The sequence below is a fragment of the Mytilus edulis genome, chromosome 5 (assembly GCF_963676685.1).
Source record: "Mytilus edulis chromosome 5, xbMytEdul2.2, whole genome shotgun sequence".
NCBI classification, from domain to species: Eukaryota; Metazoa; Mollusca; class Bivalvia; order Mytilida; family Mytilidae; genus Mytilus; species Mytilus edulis.
Window position 1 is genome coordinate 84007372 of NC_092348.1, and position 20058 is coordinate 84027429.

General features: G+C 31.6%; 1 protein-coding gene across 1 annotated transcript in view; it reads left to right on the top strand.

The window, feature by feature from the left end:
• LOC139524662 (cadherin-23-like) overlaps window positions 1–20058 on the top strand; it is a 21206-nt gene continuing 1148 nt past the window's right edge. The window contains exons 1-20 of the mRNA XM_071319640.1: window positions 1–89; window positions 759–848; window positions 1479–1646; window positions 2045–2120; window positions 2615–2769; window positions 3394–3579; window positions 4339–4454; window positions 5254–5425; window positions 6784–6920; window positions 7854–8025; window positions 8472–8605; window positions 9725–9896; window positions 10532–10665; window positions 11315–11486; window positions 12032–12165; window positions 13116–13287; window positions 14627–14760; window positions 15173–15344; window positions 16053–16186; window positions 19303–19474. Of these exons, the coding sequence (XP_071175741.1) occupies window positions 41–89; window positions 759–848; window positions 1479–1646; window positions 2045–2120; window positions 2615–2769; window positions 3394–3579; window positions 4339–4454; window positions 5254–5425; window positions 6784–6920; window positions 7854–8025; window positions 8472–8605; window positions 9725–9896; window positions 10532–10665; window positions 11315–11486; window positions 12032–12165; window positions 13116–13287; window positions 14627–14760; window positions 15173–15344; window positions 16053–16186; window positions 19303–19474 (2851 nt within the window). The 5' untranslated portion in view covers window positions 1–40. The remainder of the gene's footprint in view (window positions 90–758; window positions 849–1478; window positions 1647–2044; window positions 2121–2614; window positions 2770–3393; window positions 3580–4338; window positions 4455–5253; window positions 5426–6783; window positions 6921–7853; window positions 8026–8471; window positions 8606–9724; window positions 9897–10531; window positions 10666–11314; window positions 11487–12031; window positions 12166–13115; window positions 13288–14626; window positions 14761–15172; window positions 15345–16052; window positions 16187–19302; window positions 19475–20058) is intronic.

A 20058-nucleotide genomic window follows, 5' to 3' on the forward strand; every position in this document is an offset into this window, starting at 1 on the left:
TCATATTGTACATTTAACGCCATTCCATCTTACCACGAACATGGCTGTAACATTATTACATTTGACATTAGTTTTTATACGAATAGCAGGTAAGCTATGTTGCTTATATTTGATTTACATTCCATACCTCTCCATAACCTCCAGAAATTCCAACAAAGTACATGAATAATAGTGTACATTAATTTTATTGTGCGGGATGCATTTTCAAAATACGTTGCAGAGAAACATTAGTTGCAGATTGTGAAAAATAAGAATAATGAGATGGTGTTAAAAAATTTGACATGCTTACATTTACTAAAATAATTAAGAAGTATTGTATGCATTTCCAAAATAATTGATGGACTATCTTTGGAAACATTTTCATTTGAACAGTGATCTATAGAAGGCACCGACATGAAACATTTATTAACCATTCTATAGTTGTGCATATCAGAATAGTCGTCAGATCTGTACCCGCAACGATTGTATCACATCCCTATTGTGATTATTTAAATGAGTTTGAGGTGATTTGCATGTGGCGATATTCATGCATTGCAGAATATACTTGCCCTGTCGAGGTAACCAGATTGTTTCGTTTGATCTTAAACATATGGATGCATTACTATGTTCCCTTGCTACTGTATCTGTTTCTAGAACCCCAGCTGATATCGCGCAGAACTTTGTGCTCTGGGAAAAGTATTAGTTCATACTCCACATATAGTACCCATGGTTTTGATCATGCGAGTGAACATGGTTTATTCTATTCTTTCTTATTGTAGATATTCTTACTACAAATACATGTATCTCTAACAGCACGTATGGAGAATCAGATCCTTCGGCTTTGGCAAATGATATGGGCAATGAAACAGGTAGTATATTTTATTCGTATATTCTTATCATTGTAAAGACATAAAGGCGAGTTGCAACTATAGGTCAACGTATGGTATATAACAATGAGTAAAAGCCATACCGCACATTAAAGTATAGTCTTTTTGACAAATAAGTTTTAGTATGTTAATTTTGTAATTTACCTGATTTACCTGTACTTTTTTGTATTTTTGATTGATGAAAGTTTTGAACCCAATATTATTTTATAACATTTGTATCGGAAATAATATTTCCACACCTATTTGGAGAAGGGGCAAACATAAAACGCAGGATAACAACGTTCGAATCATCGCGACCCATCGATAATGTATTCAATTTCGAAGAAATAAAAGATATTGAAAAAAGTTAGCGTATGTCTAATGTCGACAGACAAACATCAACTTTAGAGAACTAAATGTATAGGTGAAGGTCATATGTATTTCTTCTCGAATAATCCTTTCATTTATTTAGACATTCTTTAGACTCCATTTAAACCCAGTCAAAAACAAAAGATCAAATAAAAGCGCACATTTTTTTACTGTGCGCGAAACTTCTTACAATTATCTTTCTGTATCAAAATCTATTCTATTCATTTTCATCATCAATATTTACTTTTTCTATCTTTGCCTCAGGTGTTGCTGTTTTATTAATTCAAGATCAGTACAAGTTTGACTGCTGTGGATTTGTCTATAAATGGACATTTATTGCCAATAGTACTGGAAACTTGACTGCGCAAGTATGGCACCATGATTCCGGAGACTTATATACCTTAGTCGGATCAAACACACTGAATGCGTTAAGTGAGTATTTTAACTGAATATAACTTTTCCATCATTATCCATTTTTAAGTTGAAAAGTAATCAAAAGTACCGAAATCCGAAGAAAATACAAAACGGAAAGTCCGTAATCAAATGGTAAACTCATCAAAAGCTTAAACACGTCAAACAAATTGATAAACGCAATATTCAGAGATGAGCTGCTATAGATGAGAGTCAATCATTTTATTCACTTGAGTAAGCCAATGTATAGTAAGACTATTTCAGATAGAACGCAGAGATATTTGTTAGCGTCATAAAACAGTAACACAAAATGACTGAAATAGCTGAAATTCAGCTAGAACACATATATATCCATAAGCTTCTTAAGACAATAGCACAAATAGACTGTAATACAATTTGAATTACCTTTTATCAAACAGACCCCGGTTATAACGAAGATGAAATTATATCAAACGGAGAAAGAATCAGAACGAATTATGCCGACTTCATTGGATTGTAGGTATCATTTTACTATTAATGTTTGTCCAAAAAAAAAAAAGATTTTATCTCAAACATATGTTCAGAAATAATACTTATTTATCCAAGAAACGGAACTCTACGGTATGAAATTTGTTTATTGTTGAAGGCCGAACGGTTATCTTTATATGCTTTAATCCACATCATTTGAACTGTGTTTCATTGTTGTCCCTTTGATATTCATACCACAACTCTTTATTTTATAATTTCTTATATATCCAAAAAATGCATCATCAGGCTAGCTACAATAATATATGCATCCGTAAAAATTTTAATACTTGACAGAAGCAATCTAGGTTTATTTGAAATATTCTTTTCGGTTTATTGTCATTCTTACTTCCGCCTAATTTGATGTAACCCTCTCACACTTTCTGTATGTAACCTTTGACCTATTACGGATTGTTGGCATTAGCTGTCTACGAGAATTTGAATCGATCATTACTGTTAAATGTTTTAATAATTTTCTTTTACAGCCATAGCACTGATGCCAATATCATGCCACATGTGAATGTAACAGGGAATTTTTTGAAACTATCGGGCATTATAACAACAATGACAACACCAACTGACTGGTCATCTGCAAATATGGGCAATGGATCCTATGCAATAAAGACTTGGTTGACACCAAGTACGTACGTGTTACGAATTGACTGAGCTTATCTTTTTTTTTCGATGACATTGTTTAATTAGGAATTTGCACAATTTTTATTCAATGACTTGTTTAATTGAGTAAATCATACAGCATATGTTTATTCAACTAACCAACTCTACTAAAACCTAGCATGATGTACCAAAGTCTATGTATATTTATTTACATTGAGACATCCTCCGCAATCTGATGATATCTGACTATCCTCTTGTACTGACCAGAATTTAAAATTACTGAAAAGATCATTAAAGGAACATTTGTTGTAAAAGAGACGCGAAAGATACCAGATGGACAGTCAAACTACTAAATCGAAAATAAACTGACAACGTGATGGCTAAAAATGAAAAGGACAAACAGACAAACAATAGTGCACATGATACAACATAGACAACTAAAGAATAAGCAACACGAACCCCACCAAACACTAGGAATATCTCAGGTGCTCCGGAAGGGTAAGCAGATTCTGCTCCACAAATGTCATTTCACTTGAATTTTAATACAAAAGTCTTTTCTTTAGTGAACAGTATATTATCTTCCCCAATTGCAAAAATTTGTAGCAGCGTATTGATTTAAAAAAAAATAAAAAAAAATCTTATTTTCTAGGTAATGCTCCTATGGTGACTGGTTTTACAAATATCACATTATACAATGACGAAGTATCAGTAGGGGATACAGTAAATACCATCACAACATCTGATTATGACTTGGAAGACGTAAACAATTTAACGTTAACTATAAATTCAACAGACAACAATGGACAGAATTATTTCGAGATACATCCGTCTACAGGTAATGGTTACGAACGGATACGACATATCTAATGCATGCCCCAGAATCTCAAAACAACCTTCACAAGCCAGAATCAAAGGAAAAGATTATTTTCATGATTCATATTTATCTTTAAATCAAAATGAGAATTTTGATCGGATGCAAAATAAGTTCACGACAGTCCTTAGACTAATTCCAAATTAAAGAGGGACGAATGATACCAGAGAGACAGTCAGACTGTAAATGAGTGTCTTTTGATTTAATTTCCCTTCCAATAAACCATCCATTCATTTGACCAAATACAAATGATATTAAGTAAAATCAATGCCCCTTGATATCATCTTTTACTTCGGTAAATACACGATTGTATGATATACTTGTCCGTAAATTTCCAGGGAAAGTGATGCTAACATTTAAACTAGTACTTTCAAATTTTACCGTATAAAGTTCTTGTTGTTGAGATCCTCTTTGTTTTATGGTCTCAACACGCTTTAGTTTTTGCTGTAAAACAGTTGAACTTGAGAGTTCCTGATCAAGGGTATATTATAAAGCACATGTTGTGTCTATACAACTCATATTGAAGTTTAATTCATGACTTAGAAAGTATGGTGGAAAAGTGTTTTATATTTCATTTCCACATTCCATTAACAAGTAAACAAATAAGAGTTATTTTATTAAAGCATGACTATCAACCTCACTGAAATATATCAACCACACTGAAATATTTCAACCTAACATGTTGTTAATTTGATATTTTTTCCCACCACGTTTACGTTGTAGGTGCAATTCGAATTAAAAGTATACCTCCTATAAACACGTACAACCTTGACATAGAAGTGAAGGACCCTTGCTCTTTGTCTAATATTGGAACACAGACAATTATAATAAAAAATCGGGTAAGTAATTCAAGTCACTAAAATAATTTTCATATCATGAATCAAATTCTATTTTGATTATGAACTTACAACGAACGAATCAACAGTCATGTAATACATTAAATTCATCAGTAGAACCTCCTTTAAATATAGTCTCTAAATCCGCGTTGATTATAAGCGTTCAATTTCGTCGATTTGAAATATATCTAAATATTACCTTTTTGATTCCCCGAATTTCTGAATTGCATATAATTTAATTTACTTTGTGCTAAAGAAGTGATGTCATAGTCGCATTCAAAATAACATTTGGTTATTTCAACTTTCTTGACTAATTACTTACGAGTTTTTGAGTTAAAGAATTATGAAGGGATCATGTATGCTTCATATGTAGTTATTTTTCTTGAGTTTAATGTTGATTTTTAATTGACAACGAAATTTCACAACACAAGTAATTGTAAACTTCACATTCTTTAATAGTTTCATAGCAGAACATTTTTTCCATTAGGAGATCTTCACTTAATGGAATAACATATTTATAAAACACAACATTGTAAAACTTTCTTGATTTTGCCATTTGATTAGGAACTTTCCGTTTTGAATTTTCCTCGGAGTTCAGTATTTTTGTTATTTTACTTTTTTATGTGACCTAGAACTTTTCATAGCTAATTTCAGCAACATTGAAAATACCATTCTAACTAAAAGAAAGGAGTTTCATACAATTGATGGTTATATTTTCCTACAAAACCCTCTATTCTTTGCATTTCATAATATCATGAAAATTCAGACGATAATTTATGAATCAGACATTCTATATTTTCAGCTTCCTGTTATTGCAAATCTCCCAAGTACCATTTCAGTATCTGAAGATATTACAAGTAATACTCTCTTATTCGCGATAAATGCCACCGACTCGTATAATGACTCTCTTACCTGTTCCATGCATATTGGAGAATCATCTATATTTCAAGTCAAAGCCATAGTTTTGACCACAGGTAAATAAAGGCAACAATAGTATACCGTTGTTCAAAACTCGTAAATCCAAGGACAAAAAAACAAAATCTTAACAAACTTAAACTGAGGGAAACGCATTAAATGTAAGAGGAGAACAACGACACAACATTAAAACGTAACACACACAGAATCGGACTAAGCATTAGACAAAATCCGATGAGAATAACAAATATAACATCAATACCAAACACTCGAATTTGGGATAGAAAAGTACCGTGACACATCTTATAGTAATGTGAATTCACACTCAAACACAAGAGAAAACAAACGACGCAACGGAAAAACAGCGTTAAAATGTAACACACACAGAAACGAACTATTCCTGACTTGGTACAGGACATTTCTAAAGAAACAAAATAGTGGATTGAACCTGGTTTTCTGGCAACACTTCATTAGTATATTTACTCAATTTGCAATGGATTACTTTTAAACCATTTCACTATAATTTTTAATTTCAATTATTACGATACTACTTTTTCGGCTTTTAAAACAATACTTATTTTTGATTGAATAATTCTGCCGTTTCTATTTTCAATTTAATAACGCTCAGTTAAATATTAAACTGTTCTTGGAATTGTCTGTATATGAATTTTATTGTAGTAGCATATATACTCAATTTAAGAAGAAACTATTGTTATTATGTAATAATTCTTATATGATTTGCATATTAGGGAATACGTTGATATGATTGGTCGAGATATCTTCTGGTAGTTGATCTTGACGATGTTTATTGTTCGATAGACGACGTTGACCGAACTTCTTTCGTAACCAATGTAAACAAGATGATGGCGATAATAAAACCGACGTTACCAAATCTATTTTAACTGCACGTTAATCGTGTAATAAAATAATAGACACAAACATTTGTTTGAATGATAATAAGAGTTTTTGCAGTTTACCTTTTATCAGATAGCAAATTTCATTACATATTTTTGCGTTAACCAACAAATATATTCATGCACCAGGCCTATTCAATGATATAAACATACAATTTACGTGTGATAGAGGTAACGAGTGTGGAAAATATATTCCCTATCTTCAATTTTAAAGAATTATAAGGATTAAACGAATTTTTAATGGAATTTATTGGTGTTTAAACTGGACTAAGTCACTCACAAACATATCATAAAAGTTTTTAGGACTTTTATATGTTTGTGAGGGAATTGGTCGGGTTTATACACAAATAAATTCCTTTAAAAACGCGTTTCATCCTATAGTAACATTCAACAGCTCATATGTCACACAAAAGAAGATTCAACATGACAAACTGATACTGTTACTTTGTATGGGAACATTTTTTAAAAAGAAAAAAAAAATCAAATAGTGTAGTATTCTGTAGATCATGGTGTATACACAGCGAATTCCAGTATTCCCTTTGATTATGACAATGTATCTACATATAATGTAACTATACAGTGCGATGACGGAGATGACATTGTTTATGGTGAACTTACAGTCAATATAATTCAAAATCAGGTAAAATAAAAATTATTCTCTTTTACACTTATAAAAGGGACTTTATCATATTTTAGCAACTAAAATCGTCATTTCGTCATAGAAGCAAAGGACAAAACAAAAAACAACCAAAAGCATAAAAAAACCAAAAAAAAACCAAACCAATAGCTGGCAAATATATAAACAATCAGAAACACACAAAAAACAAAACTGGAAAAATACAGTCGGTTTGTGTTAAAACAAAAATTACAAACTCTATACTAAATTAAACTTATTTAAATAAAAAAAAATATATTGGCCAAGTTTGATTCTATTTAGCACTGTAGTTTCAGAAGATTATATTTTTGTTAAGCTTAACGGACGCCGAACGACACCGACAACAACGGACAACTGATGTACAGTGATGAATAAAATCTCATTTTGCCCTCTAAGTCAGATGAGCTAAAACGGGAAGTCAATAAATAAAAATAAAAAATCCAGATCGGCGGTAGATTATCTCAATTTGAGCCTTCGACTACAAATGTTGATTACTGAAAAGTACAAAAATATCGAACTCCAAGGTAAATCCAAGAAGAAATCAATTTAAAACTTACAATATCAAATTTTATCAACAAACGAAACGAATGGAAAACAACTTTCATTATTTTGACATGGTACATTGATAGTTCAGGAATGTTCCGAAGAAAATTATGGTTAAGTATGGTTAAACAATCATCTGAACCTCCCACAGTTTAACATACAAATTTGCTGATGCGCTATAAAGTTTGATGCATACAGAGATAAAGCAAAGAATGGTAGGTTTTGGATTAGAATAATGTGTCTCAATAGCTATAATGTTGTTCTTCCAACTTTATATCCACCAAGTTTGTTATTGTTAGACAGTTAATTGAATTCTCATTCGTTCATAAAGTTGCTAAAATAATCATTCCATTTATATTTTGATCGCAATTTCAGGCACCTGTTATCAATAGTCTACCAGATTCTGTAAGTTTGTTGGAGGACATAAACACGAATACATTATTACATACATTGAATGTGACAGATATAGAGGGAGACTACATAACATGTGTACTGAACCCGAACAGTTCATTATTTGAAGTAACTTTGATTCCACCATCAAATATAGGTTAGATGAATTTTAAATTATTTTTGAAACAGTGACGATTCTTTACGTTCACTGGCCTTTTGTGTCTTTAAGTCGCACTTTAACAACGAACATGGTGAATTCGTCATTTTATATACTTCCTTTTATATCAAATATAATTTGTTCATTCTAATAAAAAAGGGATACTAATGAAGTAATCTATCGGAACAGAATACGTTTTATCAAGTACAAAAAGGTGATTCTAATTGAAACATGCATTGTTGTAATCCAAAAGATTGCTTAGACTAACAACAACTTGATATAGCACATTATAAATGTTGTTGAACGTTCAACATTCATTTAATTTTAGACTGTTCATATTTAGGGCTGATTATGGCTAGTGGTTTGGTGAAAATACCTTAACTAACTTATTTAGATGTACATACAAAACATGACATAGTTCAATACCTACGTGTACAATTTTGCAGAATATGGGATCTATCTAAAAGGTGGAACAAATCTTGATTATGATATGACCCCTTCATACTCGATGACTGTAGAATGTAGCGATGCAAGAAGAAACGATACTGGACATTTTTCAGTTAATTTGATAAAAAATTTAGTAAGTTTATACATAATATATGAATTAAAGGTCTCGACGACGTTTCAAAACAAATATGCAGTTTATTTTCTGTTATTAATTTTGTTCAGTCTGAAGCATGAGGTGAATACGTGTAAGCTCAAATTTTCCAATACCCATTTTGCTGTAAATAAATATTAAACGTGTTATGTTCGTTGTGTAATATTTGATCAAACTACATGAGCTATATAAGCTACATGAAATAAAAAACCCACACACTAACGTCGTATTTTAGTAGATGGGGTGTCTAAATTATAATCCATAAAATTTTTAAATAATTTGTCAAAATGTAGTTTATAAAAATATTAATAAAAATAAAAATAATGGGTCATCGGACTTATTTTTATGCTACAAGTTGATCAAAATTGACAGATTTTGTATAGATTATGCATGGAAAACCAAATTTTCGGCCATAAAACGAAAACTGAACAATAGAATTTTTGGATAAAATATGAGAAGATAGCTTTAATTAGTATGCTTTCAGATAAGAAAAAGTAAAAATGAGGTCACCAGACCCGTTTTTATGCTAAATAATAAAATAGTGACATTCCTAACATATTTTATTGTAAAAGTACCTGAGTCTGAATTATCTGCCCTTGTATTTGAGTTGCCTCCCCTTTTGTGGGAAAGTTTGAAAAAAATTGAATCAAACTAAAGTTTCTGTGTTTTTGTAAAATAGAACCATAAATACATCTCATTTTCTATATTGAAATGAAAATTCTTACACATGTATTACCTACTACTCTCAAAATTTTCACACTCTATCAAAGATCTACACCGTTGTTTTCTTGCATTTCAAAATCCAAGATGGAGGAAGACACCCTATCTACCTTTATTAGCTTCAACCTATTTTGTAAAGAGAAAATGTTAAAAACATGTATTTTGATATGCATTAAAAATTATTTCCAATACTTATTATTAATAACCTAAAAGATAACAGAACAATTGAGTCACAAAAAGATCCTCAAGCGGTTGATCTATGTCTTAAGTGTCGACCCTGTGCAGTTGAGGAACATTAACAAAGATCTAACGTAATGATTTTATTCAATTTAAAGTCGGCGGTAAAATATATTATGATATATATTTTAAACGAAATTTCAGGCACCAGTTCTCAATAGTCTGCCAGATTCTGTAAGTTTGTTGGAAGACGTAAACACAAATACATTATTACACACACTGAATGTGACGGATATGGAGGGAGATAACATAACATGTAAACTGTACCCAAACAGTACTATATTTGAGGTTACTTTAATTCCACCGTCAAATACAGGTTAGATGTAATTTTATTGTTTGTTAATCTTTTAGTATATTGTCATTTTCTCAAGTTGCACTTTACCAACGAACATTGAAAATTTGCTATTTTATATACTTCATTGTATATCAAATATAATTTGTCTTTCTAATCAGAACAAGTGATACTAATGACGCATTGAAGTAGGGAAAGTGACGAGATAGAATGAGTTTAATCGAGTAAAAAAAGGTGGATGTTGATTAAACCATGCTTTTTTGCATTCCTCAAAATTGCTAGGAATATCATCAATGTATATGATCTTTCTAATATAGCATATTATGCCACATGTGGAGCAAGATCTGCTTACCCTTCTGGAACACCTGAGATCACCCCTAGCTTTTGGTGGGGTTCGTGTTTTTTATTTTTTAGTTTTCTATGTTGTGTCATGTGTACTATTGTTTGTCTGTTTGTCTTTTTCATTTTTAGCCATCGCGTTGTCAGTTTATTTTAGATTTATGAATTTGACTGTCCCTTTGGTATCTTTTGTTCCTCTTTTATAAATGTAACTAGACGTTGAACAGTTCTTTAATTTCATAATTGCTAACACGTTTATCAAATATATGGATATATTTCAAAAACGATAGTGCTCAATATATACGTCTACAATTTTGTAGAATATGGGATCTATCTAAAAGGTGGAACAAATCTTGATTATGATATGACCCCATTATACTCGATGACAGTAGAATGTAGCGATGCAAGACGAAACGATACTGGACATTTTACAGTTAATTTGATAAGAAATTCAGTAAGTCTGTTAATATTAAATGAATAGAAAGTCAAGATTACGTTACAAAAAGTTGCAGTGTATGTTCTGTTATAATTTCTGTACAGTTTCGTGTATTGTAAGAAGTTGACGATTAAAAAGTATAAATAACGTTTTGTGGCATACATTATTTCTTTCAATACTATATATGTACTACCCAAGCATTAGGAAAATACGTGTACGTTCAAATTTGCATATACACTTTTTGCTCAAATTAAACAGTAAACGTCTTACTTTCGTTGTATAATATTTTATCGAAATACATGAAAATATCTTAAATCCAACAGGTACGACAATGTATACAGAGCTATATAAAAATAAGATATAACTAGAAAAAAACCCAACAATGATTAACGTTTTATCAATTAGCTTCAATCTTTTTTGTAAAGAGAACATATTAAAAAAAGTGTATCTTAATCTGCATAACAAATGATTTCAAATACTTATCCTCAATAATAACAGGAAATTTGAGTCACAAAAAGATTTACAAGCGGTTGAACTATACCGTAAGTGCGGATCTTGTGCAATTGAAAGACAAAAAAAAGAAACAAAGATATAATGTAGTGTTTTATTATTCAATTCAAAGTCGGCGATAAAACTGCTAATAAATATTTAAAATCTCAAATTTCAGGCACCTGTTATCAATAGCCTGCCAGATTCTGTAAGTTTGTCGGAGGACGTGAACACGAATACATTATTACATACACTGAATGTGACGGATATCAAGGGAGACAATATAACATGTTTACTGAGCCAAAACAGCTCATTATTCGAAGTGATTTTAATTCCACCATCAAATATAGGTTAGATTGTTTTTCTATTTAGTGTCAAACACTGATATTTGCTTTCCCTTATTGACATTTTATTATGTTGCACATACATAATTAACACAAAGAAATCAAATACTATTTAATTTTTCTATTACATAATGTAATATTATCGATGAGTTTCAGCGGAGAACGTAATCTTATGGAACTAGGCGCTGAATCATTTCCCACAGAATTTGTTTAATGAAATAAAAAGATGAAAGCCGATTGAAACCTATGCAGTTTTTATACAGGATAATTGTGCAGATTATAAACAATTTATATGATCATATTTGGTAGCAATGACCTTGGTAAGGTAAGGTCTTGGGTTGTGTGGTCTGTCGATACTTACAAAGTTACAAGTCCAATTTATCTTATATTATATTACATTTGTAATTCTATAAGTGAACTTATACCTGAAGTAATAATTGTGCGGCAGTGTAAAAAAGAGTGGATACCGCTGGATATTCAAAGATGTCTAGGAATAAAAGAATATGTCGACAGAAAATTAACATGTTCAATATCTTTTTTAAATTTTGTAGAATATGGGATCTATTTAAAAGGTGGAACAAATCTTGATTATGACATAATTAATTCTTACTCCATGACAGTAGAATGTAGGGACGGAAGACGAAATGATACAGGAAATTATACAGTTAATTTGAAAAGAAATTCAGTAAGTTTATACTATGTTTATAACCAGGTTCAACCCACCATTTTTTCCCTTAAAAATGTCCTGTACCAAGTCAGGAATATGGCCATTGTTATATTATAGTTCGTTTCTGTGTGTGTTACAATTTAACGTTGCGTCGTTTGTTTTCTCTTATTTTTGAGTGTAAATTGACATTGCGATAAGACGTGTCACGGTACTTGTCTATCTCAAATTCATGTATTTGGTTTTGATGTTATATTTGTTATTCTCGTGGGATTTTGTCTGATGCTTGGTCAGTTTCTGTGTGTGTTAGTTACATTGTAGTGTTGTGTCGTTGTTCTCCTCTTATATTTATGCGTTTCCCTCAGTTTTAGTTTGTTACCCCGATTATGTTTTTTCCATGGATTTATGAGTTTGAACAGCGGTATACTACTGTTGCCTTTATTTATACCTTATGAATGAATATAGAGATTGAGGTTATCTTTAAAATATTTTGTAGTGTACATTCTGTTTGAATTATCAAAAATATACACATACAGCCTGAACGAAAGTGTTAAACAAAACGTTTTAGAGCATTATCATTTTATTTCAATACTTTCAAGAAAAGGTGGGTACATCGAATGGTGAATTCGTCATGTTGATTTGTAGGTGCTAGACATAATCTTTATTAGAAATATAAAAACTACTTGCTACGTTCGTTTGAATATGTGATTGCTTTTAATGAGAAAAGCTTTAACTCAACAGTAGGGACAAACCCCAAAAATGCTCAATGTTGTATACGAAAGGGCCTTTTCTTTTTTCTTTTTGAAAAAGAAAATATATCTTAATATGTACAGGATTTGAAGTCACTTGAAAACTTAAAAAGTTGTCTATAATGTCGTCTTTGCACAATTCTTGGAAGGTATTTTTGGATAATGTACTCAAATCAATTTCGGTAATTAGGTTGTTGACATATTTTTGATCGCTTATTTCAGGCACCTGTTATCAATAACCTACCAGATTCTGTAAGTTTGTTGGAGGATGTGAACACGAATACATTATTACATACACTGAATGTGACGGATATAGAGAGAGACAATAAAACATGTGCACTGAACCCGAACAGCTCATTATTTGAAGTGTCCTTGATTCCACCATCAAATATAGGTGAGATCATTTTTTATTGTTTGCTTAAATAAAGGCAACAGTAGTATACCGCGGTTCGAAATTCATAATTAGATTGAGAAAAAAAAAACAAATTCGGGTAACAAACTAAAACTGAGGGAAACGCATCAAATATAAGAGGAGAACTACGACACAACAGAAACACAACATTAAAATGTAAAACACAAAGAAACGAACTACAACTTAACAATGGCAATTTTCCTGACTTGATACAGGACATTTTAAGACAAAAATGGTGGGTTAAACCCGGTTTTGTGGGTGCCAAACCTCCAGTTTTTATGCCAAAGTTAGATATAACATTAAAATGACAGCAATGCATGACAAGACCATTATACACATACATTGGAGAACACATAGGACTGAGAAACACACGAATAATAGCTAACTAAAGGTTACAGGTTGATAATTAAATACGCCAGAAACGCGTTTCGTCCACACAAGAATAACTAGAGACGCGCAGATGCAAAAAATGCGAAAGCCAAAAGAAATACAAAGTTAAAGAGCACTGGTAAACGGTGGTCATGCTTTATGCTTATTGACATTTTATTTCTTTGCACAGATCAGCATGAAGAATTCACCATTTGATATCCTTTTTATTACATCAAATCTAATTTGTTCTTTCAAATCACAGAAAGCGATGTTATTGGTGCATTGCATGAGCGAAAAATAATCTTACGGAACTAAGTGTTGAAACATTTTACTCAGAATGATAGTTATGAAGTCAAAAAGAAAAAGCGAATTGAAACAAATACGTTTTTGTATACCTGATGATAGAGCAGACTATAAACATATACTACTTTCTCTATGTAAGCAAATTCGATAGTCTTGGTGTTGGTCTTTCGATGCAGTAACCTTGTTAGGTTAAGTCCAGGATGTATTTTCGGTCGATTTTAAGTAACCATATTGAACAAATGAGCAAAATCCTCTGTTGAAATCAGTAAAAAATGGTGCATAACTTTTTCAACAGTGGTGCTAGAGACCAATTTTTTTAGGACTAATATCAGGGATCCAATACCAAACAAGTTATTAACTTCATTTTGACCTACACTCAAAAATTAAGATGACAGCTTTTGCACTCAGCGGAATTGCAAACATGTCATAGAGACTGTTGAAGACTGGTCTGTAATGGATCAGACAAAAATATAACCCGATGGCTTTCATGTTTTCACCATGTGTTTTTCCTTATAAGATATCAATTTCCGCTTTATGTTTTCCGTCGTGTGCCGCCACATTATCATATGAATTCAATCGCATTCAGAATAGCACGTTACGGTTGCTGATTGGCATTAAACAGTCATGTTTTCTTGCATCATTTTTGTAGATTATGGGATCTATCTAAAAGGTGGAGCAAACCTTGATTATGACATGACCCCATTATACTCGCTGACAATAGAATGTAGCGATGCACGGCGGAATGATACTGGACATTTTACAATTAACTTAATAAGAAATTCAGTAAGTTTCTGCATAATATATGGATATGAAGAGCAAGATAACTTAAAAAAAATAAGGTTTATTCTTTTATCAGTTTTGTAAAGTATCAAGTACTAGTATTCTTTAAATATTGTCTATGCTTCCCAAGTAGAAGAAAACAATTAATTATCTTCTTGCTTACATTCTTTTATTGAAAATATTAACGTTCTACGTTTTTTATGAAATAAATGATCACTCTTCATCAGGAAAGCTATAAAAACACAAAGAACTTGATAATGATGAAATTCCCCAAAACAAAAAAAAAACCATCACGAAATCTAATGTACAAATATACCGTTTATGTGGAACAATTTATTCATTATTCATTTATAATTATTTGAAAAAGTTTGTGGGAAAATTTCGTTCATAATAGCTATTTGATCGTTAATTTCAGGCACCTGTTATCAATAACCTACCAGATTCTGTAAGTTTGTTTGAGGACGTGAACACGAAAACATTATTACATACACTGAATGTGACGGATAGTGAGTTTGACAATATAACATGTGCACTAAACTCGAACAGCTCATTGTTTGAAGTAACTTTGATTTCACCATCAATTACAGGTAGGATTTACTTTTAATGTTTGGTTTAAAAATAATACTTCTATGTGCTTTAACACTCATTTTTATGTTGTTGACTGCAATTAAACAAGAAAGACGACTAATAAGCATCTTTAATATTATAATTCTTTTAGTTATATTCGTGATGCATTGCTTGAGCAAAAAAGTAATTAACTGAACTAAGTGCTGACAGTTGTCACTCTTACTCCTATCAGACAATATATGATTCTAACGCTATCTTTGTCAGTCGATTTGGTAGTCTCGATATATGGTTCTCGGTGCAGTATGATTGGTTAGGTTGTGGGAAGTGATGTTATGTTGGTCGATTTTTTTATAAACAAAATAATATTTACTGCTTTGCTGCTAAGCACAATGCCTGAGTGGATGGTCTGGGATAAGAAAATGTGTCAAAGTTGCCTACCTGATTTCTAACCGATAGTTCCTTGTAAACATCGCAGTTACATGTGGTCGCTTTTATAAAAGCAGATGTAATAATAATATCGTATGGTCCCGTTATAATTATCATTCATTTCATCTTGCATTATATCTATAAAGTGTGATTTATCATAAAAGACATAGGAAAGCACTTTTATTTTCCAACTCTAAATGAAGTCATAAAAAACTATTATTTACACAAGAATGTGAATGAGTACTATATGAAAAATAATCTATACATTTACATGTTCAATACTTTCGATTACAATTTTGTAGCTTATGGGATATACCTAAAAGGTGGAACAAATCTGGATTATGACACGATCCCGTTATACACGATGGCTGTAGAGTGTAGCGATGTGAGGCGTAATGATACGGGAAATTTTACAATAAATTTGATTAGAAACATGGTATGTACGGTGACCTATAGTTGTTAATTTCTGTGTCATTTTGGTTTCTTGTGGAGAGTTGAATCATTGGCAATCATACCACAACGTCTTTTTTTTTTTTATATGTTCCTGTTAGCTGTATTGAATAGAGAATGAAGAAATTAATCTTGCGTTTTGGACAATTTTACAAGGGAGATACACTAAAAATACATAGTGGATTTGTTTTGATGCATACAGATTGCTTCTTCTTATTACGCACATCATGGCAGTTGGTATATTTATTGTTTTTTGAAGAGATGATGTTTTTATTTGGTGTTTAAAAAACAATATGTAAAAATACATTACCTTGACCTAGAATGGTTTACTTTTATTAATTGTAACTTGAATGGAGAGTTGTCTCATTTGCACTCATACCATACCTTCTTATATCTAATTACTACAGAAGTTGCGTTTTTTTGTTTGCTTGATCGGTCATTAATTTTCTAATTTAATTAAATACAATTAGTCATCTAGAATTGTATAAATAGTTAGCTGCATTTAAAAAGGTGACAAATATAAATACACGTTTCGTGTAAAAAACATATAACCAAAAATACAATTTCAGTATATATTCTACCTCAAATCAAACTTGAAGGTTCTACAGAAAATATTTAAAAGACTCAAATCTTACGACGTTTTATCACAAAAACACGGCTGGTAATCTACACACGCAGAACATTTGGTTCTGCAATGAAAACCGTGAGAGGATTTTCCGGTTGTGCTTGAGTGGAGTAATTGTCACCGCTTCGAAAGGTATATATATTTCTAAATCGCAATTTTCTTATTCGTCTGATCAAAATATTGAAAATCGGAGAATGCTATGCTGTGGTGAATACTTGAACAAAAAGATACATGTATCATTTACTGTTGTACGTGGAGTTAAACTCCTACAAAATCAGTTGCCGCACGAGAATTTGCCTATAAAAGTGACATTTAAATTTTAAAATGGTTCTAATTACAGACCCGCAAGTTTAAATTTACTTTTTATTCGGTCAATGGGTATGAATGTCGTTTTTGGTGGCATGTACGCTGTCCGGTGTTGATCGACATCTTAATAAATATGAAAACCTCATATTTTAATTATGACATGCGTGAGGGGATCGGTTCTGATTGAGGACATCGTGAATGCGTGAGGGGACGCCTTAATGTGGTCAGATTGTTCATGAAAAAAACACATTTGTGTGCATAAACAAAATTAATGAGATAGAATTTTGAAATACATTGTGGGAAATTTTGTCAACGATTTGTTTCTAGCTACAAATAAAAGTGGAAACATTTCATATCAGCCCAGTATTACGTATTTAAAAAAAAAATGGATCGCGAAAACACAAATTTTGATATTTAGTTGAATATTTTGATTTATACAATACATCACAAAGTTTTCTGTATATGAATAAACAGTTTTACCAATAAATTGCAAATATGTCTCCAATAAAAGCAACAGTAGTAAACCGTTGTCGAAATTCATAAGTTGATTGAGAAAAAAACAAATTCGGACTACAAACTAAAACTGAGGGAAACACATCAAATATAAGAGGAAAACTACGACACAATGTCAGCAACACAAAATTAAACTTTAACACACACAGAAGCGAATTACAATTTAACAATGGCCATTTTCCGGACTTGGAACAGGACATTTTAAGAAAAAAAATGGTAAGATGAACCCGGTTTTGTGGCTTGCCAAACCTCCCGCTTCTACGACAATGGTAAATATATCAGTCAAAGACAACATTACATGACAGGACTACAATACAAATAAATGATAGAACATATAGAACAGAGAAACACTCCAATTATAGCTTACAAAAGGTACCAGGTTTAAAAAACACTTATACGTCAGACGCGTCTTTCGTCAACACAAGGCTTACCAGTGACGCTCAGATGAAAAAAGTTTGAAAGCCAAGACAAGTTCATTGAGGAGCAAAAGTTCCAAAAAGTTGTGTCTACTACGGCTAGGGTTTCTGCCTGGAATAAGAACATCCTTGTTATTTCGAATAATTCATAATTTTGCAACCAGTGATGTTTTATAAAATGACTATATAATAGATATACATGATAAATTCGAAGTGGTGACTAACTACACAATAAAAACGGATACATAAAATTACCTAAACCAGCACATAAAAATTCACAGCCGAGTTAGCAAAAACCATAAACGCACAAAGTGAAGTAATATATGAATTTCTTAAACAATATCCCCCAAATAGGATAGACAGAATTCAGGATTAGATTTGCAATACTGATATAACATTTATCAATAACGATGTAAATTACAATATTAATTAATATCAAATTGTGGTAGTAAACTATACCGATTTTTTGCCCAAATCCACGAATTTGGACACATATTTGAAATTAATTGGTTAGGTTTTATTCATAAATAGAAAACATGGTCATTTATTGTTATTTCAGAATTTTATCTAATAATCTTGGTTTATGCACACAAATGTGTTTTGTCATGAACAATCTGACCACATTAAGGCAACTTTCAAATACTCATAGTTTGGATATAATATTATGATTTCACGTCCCCTCACGCATTCACGATGTCCTCAATCAGAACCGATCCCCTCACGCATGTCATAATGAAAATATGAGGTTTTCATATTTATTAAGATGTCGATCAACACCGGACAGCGTACACGCCGCCCAAAACGACATTCATACCCATTGACCGAATAAAAAGTAAATTTAAACTTGAGAGTCTGTAATGAGTTCCATTTTAAAATTTAAATGTCACTTTTTTAGGCAAATTCTCGTGGGGCAACTGATTTTGTAGGAGTTCAACTCCATGTACAACAGTAAATGATACATGTATCTCTTCGTTAAAGTATTCACCACAGCATAGCATTCTCCGATTTTCAATATTTTAATCAGTCGAATAAGAAAATTGCGATTTAGAAATGTACATACCTTTTGAAGCGGTGGCAATTACTCCACTCAAGCACAACCGGAAAATCCTCTCACGGTTTTCATTGCAGAACCAAATGTTCTGCGTGTGTAGATTACCAGCCGTGAAATAGAGGTAGATATACTTCCTTTCGATCTATACCTTTTAATTTCCAATATTTTTTTGTTGATTTAAACTAATTCAGGCACCTGTTATCAACAGTCTACCAGTTTCTATAAATTTGTTGGAGGACGTGAACACGAATACATTATTACATACATTGAATGTGACGGATATGGAGGGAGACAATATTACATGTGTACTAACCTCAAACAGCTCTATATTTGAAGTTACTTTAATTCCACCATCAAATATAGGTAGGATGTACTTTTATGTATTGTTTAATAATGATATTCTTAATACTTATTGACAATTTGTTTAGATGCACCTTAACAATCAGCATGAATAATTCACCAGTTAAATCATTTCCAATACGTCAAACTGCATTTGCTTTTTTCAAAATTAAAAGCACTTATATTCGTGATACATTGCAGAGGCGAAATCTAATCTAACAGAACTAGACGTTGACAAATATCACTTTAACGGATATTCATTTATTTGTAAACTTTATAATTGCACAGACTATACATAACTAGAATGCTAATTTTGCTAGTCCAGTCGCTAGCTATATATAGTGTAAATACAGAGTTCTGAATGCAGTATGCTTGTTTTGGTAATGTGTAGGGTTGTAATGCCTTTCGATTCTATTTATGATAATAAACAAAGTATATTTTTGCTTTACTGTTAAGCACAATGCACAAGTTGTTGGTCTCCAGAAATTCCTTGTTTTAGCACTTTAACTTTGCAGTTTTAATTTGTCGATCTGTTAAAAGCAGGGGCAATAATCATGTCGTATTGATAAGATACCGTTATAATTATCATCCATTTTATCTAACATTAT